The sequence below is a fragment of the Nipponia nippon genome, unplaced genomic scaffold (genome assembly GCF_047370975.1).
Source record: "Nipponia nippon isolate SJK-2023a ecotype South Korea unplaced genomic scaffold, ASM4737097v1 scaffold_5, whole genome shotgun sequence".
Taxonomy (NCBI): Eukaryota; Metazoa; Chordata; class Aves; order Pelecaniformes; family Threskiornithidae; genus Nipponia; species Nipponia nippon.
Genome location: NW_028262369.1, coordinates 60,866,522 through 60,885,978, shown reverse-complemented (window position 1 = coordinate 60,885,978; position 19,457 = coordinate 60,866,522). Strand labels below are relative to the sequence as shown.

At 44.7% G+C, this 19,457-nt stretch overlaps 1 protein-coding gene across 2 annotated transcripts in view; it reads left to right on the top strand.

The window, feature by feature from the left end:
• Positions 1-19,457, top strand: part of VWC2L (von Willebrand factor C domain containing 2 like) — a 53,950-nt gene that overhangs the window by 9,006 nt on the left and 25,487 nt on the right. For both annotated transcript variants that reach the window (XM_087733688.1, XM_087733687.1), the window contains exon 3: positions 12,151-12,280. In XM_087733688.1, the coding sequence (XP_087589814.1) occupies positions 12,151-12,280 (130 nt within the window). The remainder of the gene's footprint in view (positions 1-12,150; positions 12,281-19,457) is intronic.

The following is a 19,457-nucleotide window of genomic DNA, read 5'->3' as shown; positions in this document are numbered from 1 at the left end:
TGTATTTCTGTCATAATTTGTACCAAGAAAACATACTAAAATAGATAGGCATGTCATATATTGATCTATAGTGTTACCTATTTTTTATATTATGTTATGCACTTAGCTACTGATTCTATAACATATATTACATTATGCACAAGTATATTATTACAATAGGTGAAAGAAGATGGGCTGTATTCAGAGTTTGGCTACAAAAATCCATGCTGTTGTTTTCCCTAGATCACAGTAATACATGGAGGCTCCAACAGCTCAGAGCTCAGTGGCACAGGCTCCGCTACACACATGCTCTCTCAAAGGTCCCCACTGAAATAGATGAGACCCAAAACTCAAGCATCAGCATGATTTAAAATCACTAGGAATTCAGCACGAGCCCCCTTGTTTTAATCACAGTGCACTGGTGTGGGAGTGCAGCGCAGAATTTGGCCTGTACGTGCAAGCCCAAGGGATTGGTATTTTTCCAGTAAACATGACACAGGAATGAACATGTGCCCAACATTTGTATCGCCAAAGCTGTGGCTGGGCTTTCAGATATTTGCTCCAGGAACTGGCCCATTGGCTCTGCTTGTTTCCAGATTTGGGGGCTGTCCAGAGAGCTAATGAAAGAGAGGAGATATATCTGCACAGCCGGAGAAGAGGCTCTGGCACTTCCTCTCCCCTCCATTGCTGCTGGAGCTGTGCTGTTAAGAAAATGGGATGTGTAGTACATACAACTGTTACCAGCTCCTTCCAAGAGTGGTAAAATCAAGCCTGAGGCTTTAGTATCGTGCCAGAAAATGCTCAGTGAGGCCAAGGAGAGAAGCGCTCATCCCTTGGCTCCCCCAAGCTACGTCCATCTCTGTCACCCGAGACGTTTCTGTAGGGGTGGTGAGCGTGAGGTCCTCAAGTCGTCAGCTTGTGAAGAAGGATGTTGTCCATTGAAATGTTGACAGATCATTGGCAAGAAGTTTTTTATGCAAGTGTTTCCTACGAGAGCAAGGGGAAGTGCAGGTGTGTGTTTGTGGCTGCTGGAATGTGCTTTACGCAGAATTGCGTTCATTAAAAATAATGCTCAATTAGCTAATTATCCTAGTTATTGTTTTTATGACTATAATTAGATAACTCATGTAATGACAACGCTCAGTCTAGTTGCAAAATAAAAATACACATAGCGTTAGGCTTCCTTACTTTTTGTTCTGTGGTACAGTTCAGGGGTAATCCTTTGGGAATTATAATAAAATTGGTATGCTTGGGGGAGCATTAGGGTTTGAAGCAGCTCCTCAAAGCAGGGAATCTCTCAGTCTGGTAACTCTGGTCGTACCAGGCAGGAAAGCTTTTCTGACTGAGGGTTGTTAACCCAGTGTGCTCCCTATGTTAGCAGAGCCCAGCGTATTCTCTCGTCACAGATAACCTGTTCAAACCCATTTTCATTTCACATCCTTCCCAGCTTGTGCTCATCCCAAATGTGATAACATCCCCTGAGGGCCAGAAACCTTCCGGACCCTGCTGGCTTCTCTCCTGAGGGTTTAAGCAATGGCAACTCGATACAAGGGGCAGACAGGAGAATTTGGAAAACACCTTCTCCGTAGTGCCAGCTAGTAAAGAGCTGCTTTATTCTGGGGGGCAGGTGGGGCAGGTTCTCCATTGCTATGAACTGCGGCAGCTCCATGGATCACAGGTGGCCCACTGGGATGTTACACTGGTATAAAGTTTGGTACCAGTTAGATACTGCTCTGGGGAGTTTCCATGATGCTGACCTGAAATAAGGATTTGCCTGAGGGAGCTCCCAGGAAGCCTAATCCACCTTGCCAGCTGCCAGAAAGTAAAAAGTTAGGCTAGGCTGTCGAAGAAGTACAGATAATGAAGAATGAGAGAGAAGAAGCAACCAGGGAGAAGTCAGTATGTGATATGATGTGTTTGCCCCTCTCCCACCTCTCAACATGCAATGAAAACAGGACCGGTGTCAAAGCCTAGGAGCAAAGGAAACCAAAAGCACAGCAAACCCAAGCAGACACGTGATGTTAACCCACCGGTACAACCACAACTCGCTGCTTGGCCGGACGGGGCTTTCAAGCAGGGCCTGGAGACAGCGAAGGAGAAGGGGATGTGCACGTAGATGTAATCATGGGCGCTCAGCACCCTTGAGCTCCTGTACCCTCAGGAATGTAAAGGAAAAAAGCAAGTCAGCTCCTAACTGCTCCTCGGACACAGACTTGGTTCAGCCAACATGTCTTTCCTTGGGAGGAGAAAAAGGCGATAGAGCAACAGAGTGTGTTAATGGAGATCAGTAATGAGCTCTCGTCTCCAGCTCCAGTGCTGGAGGGAATCCTGAGCTTGGCAGAGGTGGGCAAGAGCAAAACATTCAGGAAGGAGCTGCTCCTTCGGGGGGAAGGAGGGAGCATATTGGTGTGCCGGTGGGACGGAGGAGCTCCCACTGCAGTACCAGGGGGGTGGGCCGGCTTTCCTTACAGTACAAGAGGTGCAAAACTGTGCGAAACACTGAGTCTGAGGGTGTACAGCACTGAAATCTGCAGTGGGGGGCCTACAGCAAGAGGCGTTCACACCTTCCCTTGACTGCCGCGACCCAGCCAGGAGTCACCCACCAGGATCGTTATTTGCAGCTGCCTGAGCTGTGTGGGGACACAGAGCTTGTCTTCAGACAAAGCAGACTGACCCCAAAGATTGCGTTCAGGTCAGCCGAACAGCCATCATCTGGGTGTCTTGTGAGTAAAACAGTCACAGGGCCAAATCCATCACCGGGGTAAATCTACCGGGCCTGTACTGTGGCTGTGGAAAGTGCATCTGACGATCCAGACAGAAAACTGCAGGAGCAGGAATGGGACCAAGACCCAAATCTCCTCCCCAGCAATGGCTGGTTATGTTATACCTCCCTCCTCAGTACAAATTCAGTATTTTGTCAGTACATAGAGCTGATCTCACCACCTTCTCCCATCTTTCGGCACGAGTGAAGAAGGAAACAGCAGATTGTGATACAGGGAAAACACATGTAAAAGGGATCACCTTTCTGACCAGGTCCTTGGTTCCTTTCTGCCTGCCCCAGGAGGCTTTCTCCTCCATGAGGCTCCTTCATGGCAAGAGCCGACAGGGAGGGAATGGAGAGCAGGAAGCTGCCAGCTGGGCTCACTTTCCCTATTGATATTAAAAGGAGCTTAACAAATGTGAAGCACACACAAACATTTTGTCTGTGTCCGAATGGGGCTGCACATCGCACGTTGGAGCCACAGTCCCATCTGTCATACCTGTAACCTTTCAAAAGGAGTCCTGTTGCCTGTGCACTGGGCATGTCTGAACTAAAAAACTGTTGTAATAGAGTCATAAAAATTATCACCAAAGTAATAGAGACCTCCAGTCCCCTCAGCCCTAGGGTGGGTGAGGTGCAACTATTGTAAGGAATAAAATGAGACATATATCAAACCAAAGAGAACATTCTTATAAAAAAAAAAAAAAGTGCAGAGTCATGTTGGTATGGAAAACTCCACTGCTGCTCTGGGGGGGGGGGGGAAACAACCATGAGACTGCAGATACGCAGCTTCTGTGGAAAAAGGGCCAGGGCTGGGCTCCAGGTTGTCTCATCAGCTAATGGAGGAGTCACCCTCCAGACCCAGACGTGGTTCCAGGAGCCTTTTAAACCCATCAGGTTGTGTGGCACACAGCAAATATATGAGTACAAAGCTGCTAATGCCATCACAATCCTGAACCATCAGATGTGGGCCCAGGATACCCATGGTGAGGCACATCTGTGCTTCTCTCCCTCATCTGGCTTACTGATCTGTAATAGCTCCCCAGAAATTTTTACAAAAGGATGGCAAGGATAATGTTGTTTCCAGGTATGGACAGGCATGGTATGGGGCTGAGAGGAGGAGAGGTACACATGACCTGGGGGGATTACAGCATCTTTATGCCTTTCCGTCTCCAGAATCCAAGCCTGGTCACCAGCCTGCTGAAAGGAATCTTGTAGCTGTGAATAGACAAGCAGCAGTTAGGGGTAACTAAAACAGAGCTTTGGTTGGAGAGCTGCAGCATCTGTAGGCTAAGAAAATAGGCAAGTCGTCTTCAGCCTCCTTGTGATGGGGCTGCTTTGAGTATAGGATGGAGTCACCATTTATAGAAAATGTTTTCAGTGGTGTATCTGTGTCTCTCTTGTCCCTTCAGCTGAGTGAGAAATGGGTCATTTCATTTCAGTCTTACATTAGCAATGCTTGTGTGCGTGGTGGGGGCTCCCTTAGAAATATAGGATCTCGGCATCCACTTCTGCTGCTTCTTGGAAGCCAGCTCCTTGTTTTAGCTGATCTGCAGTATGGTGCAAGCATTTTGCAATTTTTTGGATGGCACAGTTCATTTGTATTGCTAGTGCTTCATATAAGTAGGGTACAGCTCCAGTTTTTCACTGCAAATGAATTATCTAATGACTTAGTACTTCTTTCCTGTTGCAAAATCATTTGCAACCTGATGGTGTTTTCAGTGATTGTACTTGTCTAATAATCACTCACCGGATTGTTTATTCGAGCAACTTTCCCCCTATGGAAAATCCAAGCCATTACGGTTTCTGTAGCATGATTGATACTGGGTCTCCACTAGCTGGATGGATGATTTCTTTTTTAAATAAGTGACAAAAATGAGTGACATTTTTGCCCCATGCAAGTGCTTGTATTAGCACACCCACACAAAAAAGAGTGATTTACCAAACTTCAGGCAGTGATTTATGCACTGCTAATAGTAAAGGCAAAGTGAGCAGCCTGGAAGAGAAACAGGCTGATTTCGGTCTCACCTTCAGGTGGGACTCGCTAGCTAGCCCATTCTCCACAGTTTGGCACCTGCAAAATTTCTCAGTTAAAAGCTTTCACTGAACTTTCCTGCAATCTCCTGCTAATCTGCCTGAGATCACAGGCAGTTTCAATAACAATGAAAATGATTCTAATTTCAACTCCAGGAGTGTCTTCAATGAATGCTATCCTGGTCTCTTTTTTGTTCAGCTCCCCTGGTTTATGACTTCCCACCTCAGCTGTAATGTGGAAACCGTTTTTGCCTCCGATTTTATTCATCAGGTCCTTTTTAACTTTCTTCCCTTTCTTGCTTCCTGACAATAAATTCACCACCTGAAACTGTAGCTACAAAAATCATTTCCATCAAAATTGCCATTGTCCTTAGTGTCATTAAAAGTTACAGCTATTCTTAAGATGTAAGTGCCCAATTTGACAGACTTCACTTTACATCGTTCTGCTTTTCCTGCTGTTTTATCTGCATAGAGCAGGATGCCTGTCTGAGGGGGGGAGGCTGAATGTGATTATCCGTATGAGCGCTGGCACACAGACTCTTGAAAACTAAAAGATGGAGAGATTGGCAGCAGCGATGGTTTTCAGCTTTCCTTCCCTTGGAGTCCAGCACTCGCAGGGGATGGAACACATCCAGTCCTTCCCAGGGACATGCAGCAGGAGGTGCATGTGGATGTAGGTAGTGGATCCAAATCTAAGGCAAGGTACTGACAAATGTGTGCAGAAGTACCAGGTTAGACCCATTGCATTCAAAACCATGTTGGCATCAGTAGAAATGGAGATGATGACATCTCCTTCTTAAGGGGTTTGCACTTCTTTTTCTAACATGTTCTCAAAGAGGGAGAAAGCATTGCAACTCTGTATTCAGTAAAACTACCAGGAAAAGCATTTTTTCCCCTTCCAATATAATCTAGAAAAGGCATATACTTATGCACCATTTCCTTTTTGGTGTTTAAAGGAGGTGGGAGCTAACATGCCTCATTAAGGTTTGCAGTGATATCAAGAGGCCTGGCATCTGCTCTGCATTTGTTGTGGTGTGGTGGATCCTTGGGTTTCCGTGGGGCTCAGAAAGCAAGCCCACTGGCTTAATTTCTTGGTTATACACCACTTCAAATTCCAGTCAACCAAGCAGATTTCTCCAGTCGTTCTGCCCGTTTTGTAAGTATGCCTGTTTGACTGTGAAAAGCATCACAGGCCCCAATAGCAGGTCTATCCGTTTCAGTGGAAATACTTAGACTGTCTTCTACAAACTTGAACAGCCCCTGCATGATGATCAGTATGTGTCTGTTGTAACATGATTAGATGGTTGTAAACACTTACATGAAGCTTTTCTATTTCCTTCCTCAAAAGAAATGTCAAGTATTTGTGATATAATAGTTGTAAAGTTTGTATTGCTCTGTAGTTGTTTGCTAGTAGCTGTGTATAATTAATGAAGGGCTGTTGTGCAATAGTCAGCATGAGGACACGGTTCTTATGTGACGCTTCATGGGACCTTGTCAAGGAGATGAAGTCTTCAAGTATGGGATTACAGGACATTCTTGTACAAATACCCTCTTCAAGCTTACCTGGAGAGCGTAAGAAGGAGGGGGAAGAGAGCAGCCCAATAAATCCTGATAACTGAGTCTCAAAACAGATGACTAGAGGGCAATTGCAAGAATTTGCAGTAGCTTTGAGCAGCCTGTACACTAGCTCCAGCAAAGATGTAAACCTTCTTCCATGAGGCTGAAAACTCATGTACAAAGAAAGTACCACGCAATTCAAATTCTTTTCTTGAAAAGGTGAGGAGAGGTCCGAAGTCTCAGGAAGTGGCTGTGCTACACAGCCTGGAGGAAATCGGGAGCTGGCATCTAAATTCATAGAGTGGGAAGTCTCAAGGAGTAACAGGTCTGTGCACAGTCTGTTTTAATGATATAAGACCCACTGGCTCTTGAAATACTTAGGAGCCAAATAACACTTTGCTCTCAGAAGGCTGCTTGGAAAATGGGCACCCTTTTCCCAGCTGCTGGAGGGGTATGAGCCTCAAAGCCCAAGTCTGAATGAAGCCAGCTGGATTAATCACAGCTGATCACAGGAGACTGCAGCCTTAAAACTTGGTCTGAGATCTCTTCTGAGCTGGGTGACAGCCCATATATAGGACTGAAATGAGTGCACTTGGAAACCACAGTTAGCCTGGTGAACGTGACAGCAGAGCAAAAGCTGAGGAAAATTGCTTCTGATTGACAGAACAAACAGGTAAAGAAAAAGTATCAATCAGATGTCATCTTCAGAGTTTTTCGTTTGTGTTAGGTAAATCACTCCCTTTCCACCTCTCTAGAGATGTTTGTGTAGAAGCAGCTAAGAGTGATTGACAAGCAGACGTGCAGACAGAGAAATCCTTGTTGGAGGCAGGGAAGAGGAGGGCTGCAGTATAATGTTGCATATATATATACGCTTCCTCCATTCACTCAAGGAAAATACTACTCAGTAATAAGCTTTTGCAGGGCAATCTACATGTTCTAGAAAAGTCTTTCATATGTTTGGGGCAGCAGAGAGGTGGCTTAGGGTGCTGTAGTTGTGGACAAGGCATGAGCTAAGGGTGAAATACAAGTGAGGGTTAGTAAGTATTTGGGATGAGAATTTCTATGACTAAATGAGGTGGCTCAGATGCAGTAAAGCTTAGGTCTTGCAGAAGCTTCTTGCAAGACCTTGCTTCTTGCAAGACATTGCCTAAAACCTTAAAGTTTTGTGTATTGGTTATTTGTGTGATTGTACCAGCTGCCTTGGTCTAGAAAAAGTTTGATTCAGATCTCTTCAGTTGTAGAAAAGCATAACAGAGTAGATTTAGACATTGAGTTTTGAATTCAATTTTCCATTTTCTTTTTTCTACCTCTCCCTTAAGTTTGGGAAGAATAAGTATTTTAGGCTATTTTCCTGAAGAATTGTTTGATCATGCGATCTCTCTGTCTGTCCACCAGTCCTTCTGGATGACTTGAGGACCTGCTGGAGTAGACCTCTCAGAGGTGTGAAATACCTGTGGTTTTATGAAACCTAGTAGCTGATTAAAGAAGGACCCACGTGGTGCCCAACCCTGTAAGAGAAGGAGACGCTTATCACTGTGAGAAGTAGCTGGATGATGTTGGCATCATAATTCCTGCACGTGCTGGCATTTGCTTCCAAAAAGAGAGTGAAAATCGTGGGGAGCTGCTGTGTATGGGAACGAGAGTGAAGATTAGGAGATAACGGTATCCACATCTTGTTTGTCTTCCTGATTTCCCCTGCTCAGGGTATATCTTGTTTTTCATTCTGTTTCCTTTGCTGCCTTTTTCATTTGTTTGTTTATATCATCTATCAAGTTTATCATTATGTGCTCATGCACATAAAATCTTTATTAGCCATGCATATTCTCAATTCTCTGTTTTCATTTTCCTTCCTTCTTTCTGTGTTAACAAAGTCTGCTGATTGCAGATGTTTCCCATTTGACAGCACCTGAGACTAAGGTTTCCCAGCCGCGCAACTGGATGAGCGCTGGCTCCTTCCTCCAGCCGCCCCGCTGTGCAGGATGGGGCCATCCCCTGGTAGAAGCAGGGAATGAACCTGCCTTCCAGCCAAACCTGGGGACACAGTCGTTCTTGAGATCAGTGGTCCAGAAGAGAAATAGGAGTTGGGCTGTGATCTTAGCTGTGGTTATAAACAGGGGTGTTTAGGGTCCACAGCCTTGTGCTTCTTTGGTCTCTTTGAAGCCACTGGCCGAAGGAGAGGTGAATCAGGGTCAGTGCTGAGACTGAGAAGGTCTTTTGTGCTCCGTGTCCCACTTCATCTGTTTTCAAAAGCCCTTGAATGGTGGTTAGATGTTGGCCATGCCTGCTTCCCGCCAGCTTGGCTTGTCTTGGCCCCTGCACTGACAACAGTATCAAAGAACGTATTTCCTCACTAGTTCTAAGGTTTAGTGCTCTCACCCCTGTTGTAAGTGAAAATTGGGTAAAAAGAATTTCAGGTGCTTTGCGCCAGTGTTCGCAAGTCAAAATGCTGTACTGATACCTTCTACAAAAGAATCGAGTTTGCTCCTCTGGTTTTAATGATAGGTCCATTTCTTAAAACACACCTTGAACAGCAAGGGACCATGCAGTTGTTGTGTGGACATGTACCCATGTTATGGCTGGGCACTGTGAACTTCCTTTCCTTTTGCACAATAGTGAGAAGGATGTTTCTGCACCAACATCTCTTGAAATCCTTCCTAACAGATCCTTCCCGAGAGAGTCTTCTAAGATTATTCTGCCTTGGACAGGTGGAATGAATAAATCATCTTCTGGCCCAAGCCTTTTATTATCCTTTAACCTTAACACTTTTTCTAGAATATCAGTTTAAGGGACACCAATAAAGCATTGGCACCATCCATGTGGGAATGGCATAGCCTCTGATTTGTGTCCTCTCTCCTTCATACTTCAGAAACCCCCTGTATTTTTTCAACCTTGTTTTACAGTAGGGATGAGAGTTTCTTTTCAGGTGCTGGTGTTAGCTGGTGTTCGAACTTCAGTGGCTACAAAAGTGTAAACCACCCCTTTCCATGGGGGATAGATCTTTAAATCCAAATTCTGGGACTTACTTACAAAGATTAACAGAGCTGCCTAGTGGATCCTGTGAAACGCTCCTGATCATGAGCAGTACTTGCACCGGGACAGGGAAAAAGCGAAGCAGCAGCATGTGGGTGGGAACACCACTGACCATAAAAGAGTAACTGCTGTGATCTGGAGAAAAATAAGAGCAAATGAGGTAGATGGAAGAATCAGGAAACAAAACTTTGGGACGTCTTTCACTGGTTCCCTGTTCTTCACTGGTTCCCAGTTTGTCATTTTGCTGCTTGGTCTACATAATGGCTATGTAAATAAATAAAGGACGTTTTTGGCCAATGTCGTGTGGTTATTCCACAAAAAGGGTAGCTCCAGGGAAATAAATAGCAGGGATGCAGAGCACACAAACAGCGGTAAAAAGATGCTCAATCAGTGTGCTTGGGGCAATGTCCTTTCTGAAAAGACAGGAGTTTGCAAATCAGATCCCAAAGCACATCCCATGGGAGAAAGTACCTAGACATTTGTAAAATATGTGGACAGGAAGGCTGGAGTCACCCATGGACGTGAGCATCTGGGTAAGAGCCACAGTAAGGGGTACTGGCAGGTGAACAACATAGTCAGATAGAGGAAGATCCTAGAGGCAAGACCAAGTACCTTGAACTTGATAAGGTGGGGAAGAGGGGGTGGCTGAGAAAAGTCTTGTCGGTCATGCCAAAGCAGCCTTTTCATTTGCTGGCTGCTCGTTTCTTGTACCGCCAAGGTGTGCTTTCCTTCTTTAATTGTGTGCGGTTCTTCCCTCCTGAAAAGCTGCTTTCAGTATCAAGCAACATAATGGTTTACTACAGTGTCATTTTCAGGTTACACCAACAATGCAAAAGCAAAAGATGTGTATGTCATGTCTCATTTAGTCAGTTGCAGAGTCATTCAGGGGCATCTTCCACTTGTGCTGATCATCTTTAAGCCGTAGATTGGGCTGCAGTCCTGGAAATGCATCACGTATTTCTTAGCATTGCAGCCACTGTAGTAGTGAAGATGGGGACAAGTCCTGAAGGATACGTCAGTGAAAGCCTCCACAAATCACAAGATCTAGTTCTACTGCTCCATATAATTAGCGATTAAAATGAGTCAAAACAAAGCAGCAATTTTCTTATTGATCCCTCAGCAAATAGTTCTGTCTATTTTCTTCTGTATTGTTTCTTCTTATTAAATAGCCTTGAATAAGAAATGTCAGTCAAATGAATTTAGATTCCTGGTTCTTCAGACAGAAATCAAAGCAGGATTGAATGAGGAAAGATAATTAGAGAGAGGAATTCCACCTCCACAGACTTCTTCCCTTGCTCAAGGAGTGCTGATTTTATCTAAATTGCCAAAGCCGTGAGCAAATGAGATGTGATGGGAATTATAGACTGCAGACGCTGAGACAAAGCAAGGGAAGCTTTAATTAGTGCGTTTTAAGGTAGAAGAGAATTTCCTGGGAATAAATTATTTGACTCAAGACATATGGAGCTTCTTAGAGGTGAACTGAAAAGCTTTTTACCTGCCAGAACCAGGGCTCACAGGTTGTATCTGTCTCGTAGAAATGAGTGACGCATCACTGGGGTCTGAAACACATGGGGATGAATCCTCCTTTCCTTTGCATCTCGCTTTTTTTTTTTTTTAATATGGAGGAATTCCCATTGCTGCGGATTCCCACCAGTGCAACAGAAAGCAGAATTTTTTCCAATACCCACATTTACTCATTCAAGTATTACTGATGGACCTCCCATTGCTGAGGAATTGGGAGTTATATATTGAGCCTGCAGGTACTGAAAGGGAAGTTATTTTCCTTTCAAATTCTCCTTTTATTCTCCTTTCTTAGCTCTGTTGTCCTTTCATCACACTTGCACACTGGGAACTGGCATAAGGACACTGGGAACCTTAAAACGCTGACCTTTCTATTTTTTAACAGATTTCTACAGCTTTTCAAAGGGTGAGACAGTGACAACTCTCTACTATTTGGAGGTAGATGGAGATTCCTGTTCAAATTGACGGAGCTGAAATGAAACTATTTAGCTGGATGCTTTAATCCAGAATTCCCTGAGTTCAGCAGAATTATTCAGGCTCTTAATTATTTACATATTCTGTGTAAGACCGTTGCTCACAAACCTTGTTGAAACAGGCAGGAGTGGGGCCAGGGCCAGACCTAATGGTTATGTTATGGAGTGCTTACAGACCCCTGATGCAGGTGCTGCACAAACACAGAATAAAATGGTTTTGCCCCTCCACTATTTTGCGCCAATACTATTCTCCTCTGCTCTGAAAAGCAGGAATGAAAGCCCATCAAGAGGCTGGCAGATGGACAGGCTTCCTCAGCAGCACCTTTCCGATAGCTTGGGGTTTGCTGGTAGTGGTAGTCTATGTGAGCTATGAGTATGATCTGGAAAATCACCCTGTCCTCCCTTCCTGGGAGGAACCACCGTTCATGATCTTCCAAAAATCCTGCTCTGCTGCCGGCCAAATGTGTGAGATAACAGCAGACGAGTAGAGCAGAAGTACAACCTAGTGGCTTCAGCTCAGTCTTTTTGATGAAGGGAGCTGAAGTCTGACGAAAGCTAAAAAACCCTGTCCCCTCTCTGGGAAAACAAGTATCATGCTCACCATTTTTTCCTAATGTTCTAGTTGCCTATTTCAGATGTTGCTATTTTGTCTTATAGGTTAGTTTGTATTACCCATGATGAATGAATGCAGTCAAGAGGTATTAAACGCTGATGTGTTTATCTTATGGCAAGATAGAAATGTTGCAAACTTGTGAGCTATGGGAGGAAATGGGCTAATTTTAGATTTGTTCCTAGCCCTCGCCATGCGAATGGTGTCGCTGCGAGCCCAGCAATGAAGTTCACTGTGTTGTAGCAGACTGCGCAGTTCCCGAGTGTGTCAACCCAGTCTATGAACCCGAACAGTGTTGTCCTGTCTGCAAAAATGGTAAGAAAGTACTGTATTGGCTTTAACAAAGAGATATAAAAGAAACATTTTATTAAAATGTTGTTACCGATGCATCGCCAGGAGGTGTGCTTCCATCGGCACAGGCTGGCGTTGGGGCTGTTACTTTTCCTTGCGTGTGGGCTTCAGTTATGAGGTGGCAACTGTGAAAATTAAGGCTGCCCTTCATGGCCTGTGTCTTCTCACTGGAGCTGATGGGGTTGCTGACTTAAGTAAGGTTTTATAGGATTGAGCCCTCATATCGGTGATAGCTGTTTGATACCTTTGCTTTTTTCTCATAATTAGTCTAACATGAAATCAAGTATATAAGAAAAGAGAGAGTCTTTGTCCCTACATTAAGAAGCCAATGGTTATTACTTAAGACCAGGGGAAAACTCACCGAAATCAATGGCAAAGCTCCCACTGGGGCCAGTGAGACACCCACCAAGCCTGTAATATTGCAGGTTCTGTGCTGGAGTCAGTGTGTGTAGTGTTGGCCCTCCTTGTCCTGCTGAAATGATCTCATGAATTGGAATCGGAGTCAGCAATACTTTGAAGAAAATTTTGGGGATGTCTGAAGGTACCTCTTTGGAAAATAAATATGTTTCCAAGAAGGTCATCCCTGGTCTTGTACCGCAGCCTTGTACACATTTATGCCTCTGGAAAAGCACCTTTCTCCTAATGTAGATATGAAGACAGATTAAGAGGTGAGCTAGCTTCACATAAACCTCTTCATGGCTTTCTTAACATATAAGAAATGGCTGCTTAGACTCATCTTCTCGTGTTTGGAATTCACTACCCATACGTATTTCCTCTTACATACATCACCCCTGCTGGATAAGAGTAATGGTTGTTTTTGGATCTAAATGAAAATGTTTACAAAGAAATAACATTTTCAATACATTTTCTGCTCTTTAAGACAGAGAAAAAGCAAACAGTTGGAAATGCAAAATATTTTTACTAAAGGAATTGGCAAAATTAAGACTGATTTGGAAAATTATACCAAAAATACCACTTGAAATTCTGAGGTTTATATTAAACCATGATTTTTACTCAAAAATATTTTAAAAGGTTTTCATTTAGAGTTTTAGGTTTCTGTTGAAAAGCAGAAAATGTTCATAGTAAATTTCATTGGTTTGTTGTTGTTGTTGATGATGATGATCTTCAGAGAAAAGGTATGTTAACCAGCTCTATCCGCCACCTTTGCATATAGCCTGCTGCACTTGGCTATGAGGTTTCCCATCGCGCTCAGTAAGATTGATGTCTTGGGTTGATGACTGGGAGGGGTAAGAGTAGCCATCACCGTGCCTGTCACCATAGCTCGGACTCATTTACAGCTGAATGAACACCGCTCGTGTGTTTTTGGCCTCTGTGTTCCCATCACATATAGGGTATCATGCTGAATCCCCCTCATTTACGGTGGCAGCGCTTCCCGATGCCTTCCCATCTGGTTTGCATCACATGAATCCAAACTGTGAGCATCGCACAGGCATCCCAGGAGTGCAGACTCAAAGGTGGCTTCACACAAGTCCAGGAGCTTCTGGATTTCCCTGCCAGTCCTTTACCACCATGACCATTTTCCCCAGTAACCAGACTCCCTCCTTTTGGGGGTCAGTGGGTTTCTGTGTTGCAGTCCCCAACATCCCTGGTGACCGGGAGTGGGCAGCATCTTTCTTCAAAAAACAGGCAGGGTGCCCAGATATAACCAGGAGGAAAGGGAAAGAAGCAGCTCCTACTGAGGAGAGTGAGGACAAGAGGACAAAAGGAAAATCAGCCACCTGCTGCAGGGGCTCAAGGGCACAGTGTGGTGATTGGGGCCCTCAACTAGAAGCCAGGAGGCTTCCCCCATGGTTTTGCCAAATTTCTCCATTCCTCTCTTCACTCATCTGTTGCAGATACAAAGTTCTCTGAAACCTGTTTTAGGCAGGGAAGTATTTATTACCATCCTCTTAAGAGCAGCCTACATGCCTTGGGGATCCTGGTCTCTGGGGCCAGGGAGGCCAGGGCTTGCAGCACAATTGTGAGCCAGCAGTGGATAAAGGGGAGAGGTGGCGTGGTGGCATGGCTGTTCCTTGGGATCGAGGAGCATATCTGCATGGGGGGTACTGTGGAGGGGAGCTGAACCCCTCCTTGCATCCCAGCCAGGCCATAGGGATGAGATGTGAGACCCCCCCCCCCCCCCACCTGGCAGGGCTTTCTGCTCCTGCTGCTGCAGCTGGAGCTGACTGGCTAATGGCTGGCCAATGCTTGTAGTTTTGGCTTTGTCCTTCACAAGTTAAATGAAATAATTCACAAAGTGATAGAAATAAGTAGGCGCCAAGATAGTCTCCGTTGTCACAGGGAATCTGATGAGCAAATTTTGTTACTGCTCTTGGACATGGCTCCAAGTGTGGCGCACACCCTTTGCCTGCCTCCCTCTTACATTTTGGGAACTTCATGTGAAACAGTAAGAGACATTTGTGTCTCTCTTCTCCCTCCGAATCCCTCTGACACATCCTAATGAATGAGGATCGCAATGCTTTAAGGTGTCTGTTCATCTTGAGACCAAGATTTTATCTTTCGGCTCTCCACTGCAGCCAGTCAATTAAAGCTCAGTTTCACAAATGCATGAAGATAACACAAGCTGACAGAGCCACTCAAATGACTAAAACCTCCCTCTTTTTTTAATTTATTTGGGTTTTTCCTTCCATCCAGTAGCTTTTGCTATATACCAAAATGGCGAAGACAGTTACAGTGCCATGTTTCAGTGTGATGAAAAGATTTTAGCTTAGTCTCAGTCCCTGTGGTCATCATTTTAGACTGGCAAACAGAAGAACTCAAGGGGTACAGCTGGGGGGGGGGGGGGGGGGGGGGGGGTTAATCCCCAGAACAACATGTAGTGCAAATCCTCATTTGAAAAGCTAGTCCTTAAAATTTTGGTAAGGAAAATCCTCAGTTTAGGTTAAAACACAGCCCTGCATCATTTGCTGCACTCTGCTAGCAGCGTGGCTTGCCTCCTTGTTTAGCTGTTGCTGCCATTAACAGGAGAATAATTTCCTCTCAATACATTCAGATAGATTTTCATGCCTTTCTTAATTATGTCTTGCCAAGGGCAAAAGTGCTGTGAAGCAGTGAGGTTAATGCAAAAATCTGTTGATTCTAACATACCTGACCTGAAGATTCATAAAAAGCCAATGTCAATTTCCCTCCCCCTACCATCATTTAAGAGCAGCCTGAAAAAGTGGCTTTGGAGATTTATTCCTTATTGTCAAAAGAAATAGAGTTGTTATCTTGTGCTTTACTAAATGCGGTGTAGCTCATGCAAAGCTGGCTCTGCTCAGCAGCGGATACCACGTTACACGCAGAGCAGGCGGAGTTCACTGGGAGGCTAAAATTTGGGGGTGAGGGAGGGAAAGGACATTTTCTCCTTCGTGTCCCATCGTCTGATTTGTCAGAGTGGATTTTAAGGGCGATGGCTCCAGGTGCTGCACAGCATTTCTGTCATGGAGATGAAAGGTCACTGGATTTCACGTTTCCTGGTAGTGACAGACCGCAGAATTATGGCCCCAAGTTGTTACTTCTAGTCATTGTGACTTCTCCAGACAAAAGTGTGTCAGCTAGTGTTAACTCTCTCCTCTATGGGATCTAAAACTTGCTTATCACTGTTAAAATCAAGCTCGTGGCTGCCACCATCTGTGCTATCCCTCCTGCCCCCAGGTTCTCCTCCATTTCAGTGAGAACATCCATCCACGCTGCTTACGCCAAAGCCTTTCTGAGCAAAAATCCCCTACAAGGTCCCCATCCTCCTGTGTCCAGGGCTGTAGACATGCCTATGTGGTGTTACTCGTACTTCCCCTGGGTCTTCTCACCTGGCCCTGAACTCTTCATTTCCAAACCTCTGCTTGTCCCTCCCCATAAGTCCATCCACTGCTGCGGGTTGAGCCTCATTATTGGTGGGACGTGTGAGTTGTAAAGCCCTTCCTTACCCATCACTGTGAGGTTACTCTTCACGTTTCTTTCAACCCTTTGGACATGGTCTGGCCGGGATGCAGGGATAGGGGGGATCCCCAGTGTATGATCACTCACATCTCTTAGTCTGGTTTAATCTGTGATCCAGATTAAATAGGTTCCTCTTCTTTGCCGGCTCAGAACAACTCTCACCTACTGCTGTACGCAAAGGGAGAAATTCATTGCGTTTCACCTTGCCCAGTGCTGTTTGTTCAGAGCCAAAACCAACGTGCCCTTTCTGGGGGGGTGAGTAGGTGTGCTCCAGCAGGGAGTCCCCGGGTGGCCTTGGAGGTCCTTCCTCCAGCGCCATGCTGAGTTAGCGACACGCTGATCTTTGCCCACCGCTCTGAGGGGGCTCAGCTTCATGCCACTTGTGCATCCGTCCACGTTTGCTGCTCCGTGAAAGAAAAACCAGATGCAATTTCAAATTAGCAGCCTCACAGCTGCTCAGGGAAAGGCTGGAGGTGAGTGGAGGCAAGGAAAGGGCAGCGCAGGGTTCCTGGCGACCCGCGTTCTCCTGATTTTACAAAGTGCTCCTTCAGAATTGTATCCAAAAATAATCTTGACATTAGCAAAAATTCATCATCATGGGGGATTTTATGGCACAGCTGTGTCAGAGAAATTAATTTAGAAATTCCAATAAATGCCACAATAGAATTGTTAACTTCTTCTCCTCTCTAAAGCGTGAAATCCTTTTCAGAGCATTTCAAAGGCGCCTTCACCCATTTACACATACATTAACGCAATTGCTAAAATAGACTTCGCCTTGGCACTTTCATTTTCTTGAGGGATGAACAGAATAAGCATTATAAATTTCTAGTTTGGGGTCTGGTTTTGTTTTTAATTTAATTTTTGTTGCCACCAATCCTCAACAAAAGAATTTGTTACCCAACAAGACAGATAAAAGCTAACGTCCACAATGAAATACTTCCTGGCAAGTGTGCTTACTCACATTAGCGTGGGCTTCTGGAGACATTCGTGATGAAATACTGGGCAGCAGGAAGACGTTTTGTAGATAATCTGTCACTGGTTCTTTAATTAAAGTTTTAAATTATCACAGTTGATACAGATTTCAAAGTAAAGAGTCTGATCCTGCGCTCCACACACAAGTAAAAGATCCCTTTGACCTTCAACAGATTTTACCTTGGTAAAATAGCATGTATTCAGGCAAAGCTCTTATGGATATTTATTGTAATATGCTATAAATATCAATAATTCCATACAAGTGTCTTCATCTTTCAGGGCATGAGCACAAAAGTTAGTAAACAATAATTTATTTCCATGCATATAAAGCCACATTTTACCTAAGCTTCTTTCTTAATTTACTGAGAATATCAACTTGCTGCTCATTATTTCTCCGTTCAAGTTAATTTGAAATAAGCATTCTGCACCCCAGCCTGTTCCTTCTGTAACACAGCGTGTTTTGCCTAGAAAACCCCTGAGGATTTTCCCAGCCTGTCGAAGCCGAGGGCGGCCTTTCCTTCAGCAAACAAATACGCGTTACCTGCGTCCCTAAGTGAATTTTGCACGCCGCTGTGTAGATCGATACCTGGGGGCTGACCTTCGAGGCTGCCTTTTCCTAGCAAGTGGCATGTAGAAATGCCTTTTTTCTAAGGGGGAGATTTTTGGAAGTCCCCAAGGGCCAAAGGGGTGTCCCTTCGGAAAAGCTCCCTGTGGACAACGGGGAGTTGGTGCTGGGACGTGGGCAGACAGCTCCCAGGCCAGGCAGTTCTCATCCTGCCCAGCCACACGCTGGGTGAAAGTTGGTTCAGGAACTTCATTTACTTTCCTAAATTAAGCAAGGTTAATACTGATTACCACTCGGGTGGGTAGACCTCCCAGGAGAATCTAGATGCCACAGAAAGAGGTGTTGATGATGCAGTCAATGAACAGGGCTCTTCCTTCTGAATCAGGGAGACGATGAAATCAATGCCCAGGTAGTGTCTTAGGGGGGGCAATGTGATGTGTTTATTTTGCAAACATTTTTGGGGGAACAAAAGGCTCCATATAAATGAAAATTATTTATTGTACTTTAGGTGAGGGTAATGGATTAACAGTGCAAGTTGTTAAACAATATTGACAAAAAGAACTTTCCCACATGGTATCTATTGTTCCAAATTATTGGCTATCTTGAAAGATGCCAAGATTTTAATATTGAATAATCCAGTACCTGGATATTAAGTTACCTGTGCTTTATTGCATAAATATAACTTGTTATTTATCTGCAAGATGTGGATCACTGAATCTCCAGGTCATTGTTTTGGAAAGTATCTGCTTCTAACATGATCAGTGACAAAAAAATCAATGAAGTGTGGAAAAAATTTACTGAAATTTTGAGGAAAAAAAGGAAGGTTTTGGGGAGAGGATGTTTTGTCTGCCATTTGATTATATGCAACTGTTGCAGGATAAAGATGACACAGAAAATGTGGCAAGAGGACAAGAGAAGACTTCATATTCATTTACTTTGTGGAAAACAGTGGTTTGGAGCCATGGGGAAATTCCTTTAGAAAAAACAACTAAATAAAATTCCTCTTCTAATTTATTTCAGGAATTCCTGAAATGGCCAGATTTTAAGATTGCAGTTAAAACCCCTTCAGTCAAAGTCTATGCAATATGCTGATTGATTGTGCAGATGCAAGTTGAATGTGACCAGCCATGAAGAAGATGTATCCCCCACGCCGGACTTTGCTGGACTCCATGATCCTTCATAGGCCCCAGAGACCGAAGCCGGTAGCATAGCGTAGCCGCATCACCCTTCGTTCTTGGTGGATGAAGTATTTGTGGCAGCCAGCCAGCTTTTTGGGTACTCAGTTGACCCCACCACCACCACCCCATTGAGATGGCAGGCTGAGGGGTCACGGGAAGAACCTGCTCCCCTTCGGGCGGAGCTTGCCCAGCACGTGGGGGCTGGCAGTTGTTTCACAGCCGACTCCTTAACACTGCTGTGCTAATGCAGAGATGCCACCCCAAATCAGGAGTCGTCTTCCATTTTTGCAGAACCTGTAGAAGCCGCCTTAACATTGCGATGGCAGAGCCCAGTGCACCGAGGCTTTGGGGCCAGCTATGAAAATCAATGGGTTTGGAAGGTTGAATGCAAAAGAAAATTCCTGAGACTACAAAGGATGCATTTTTGATTGTTTGTCGGCTAATGTTCTTTGTGTTTACCAGCAGGAATGTAAACTGTGGTGCCCTA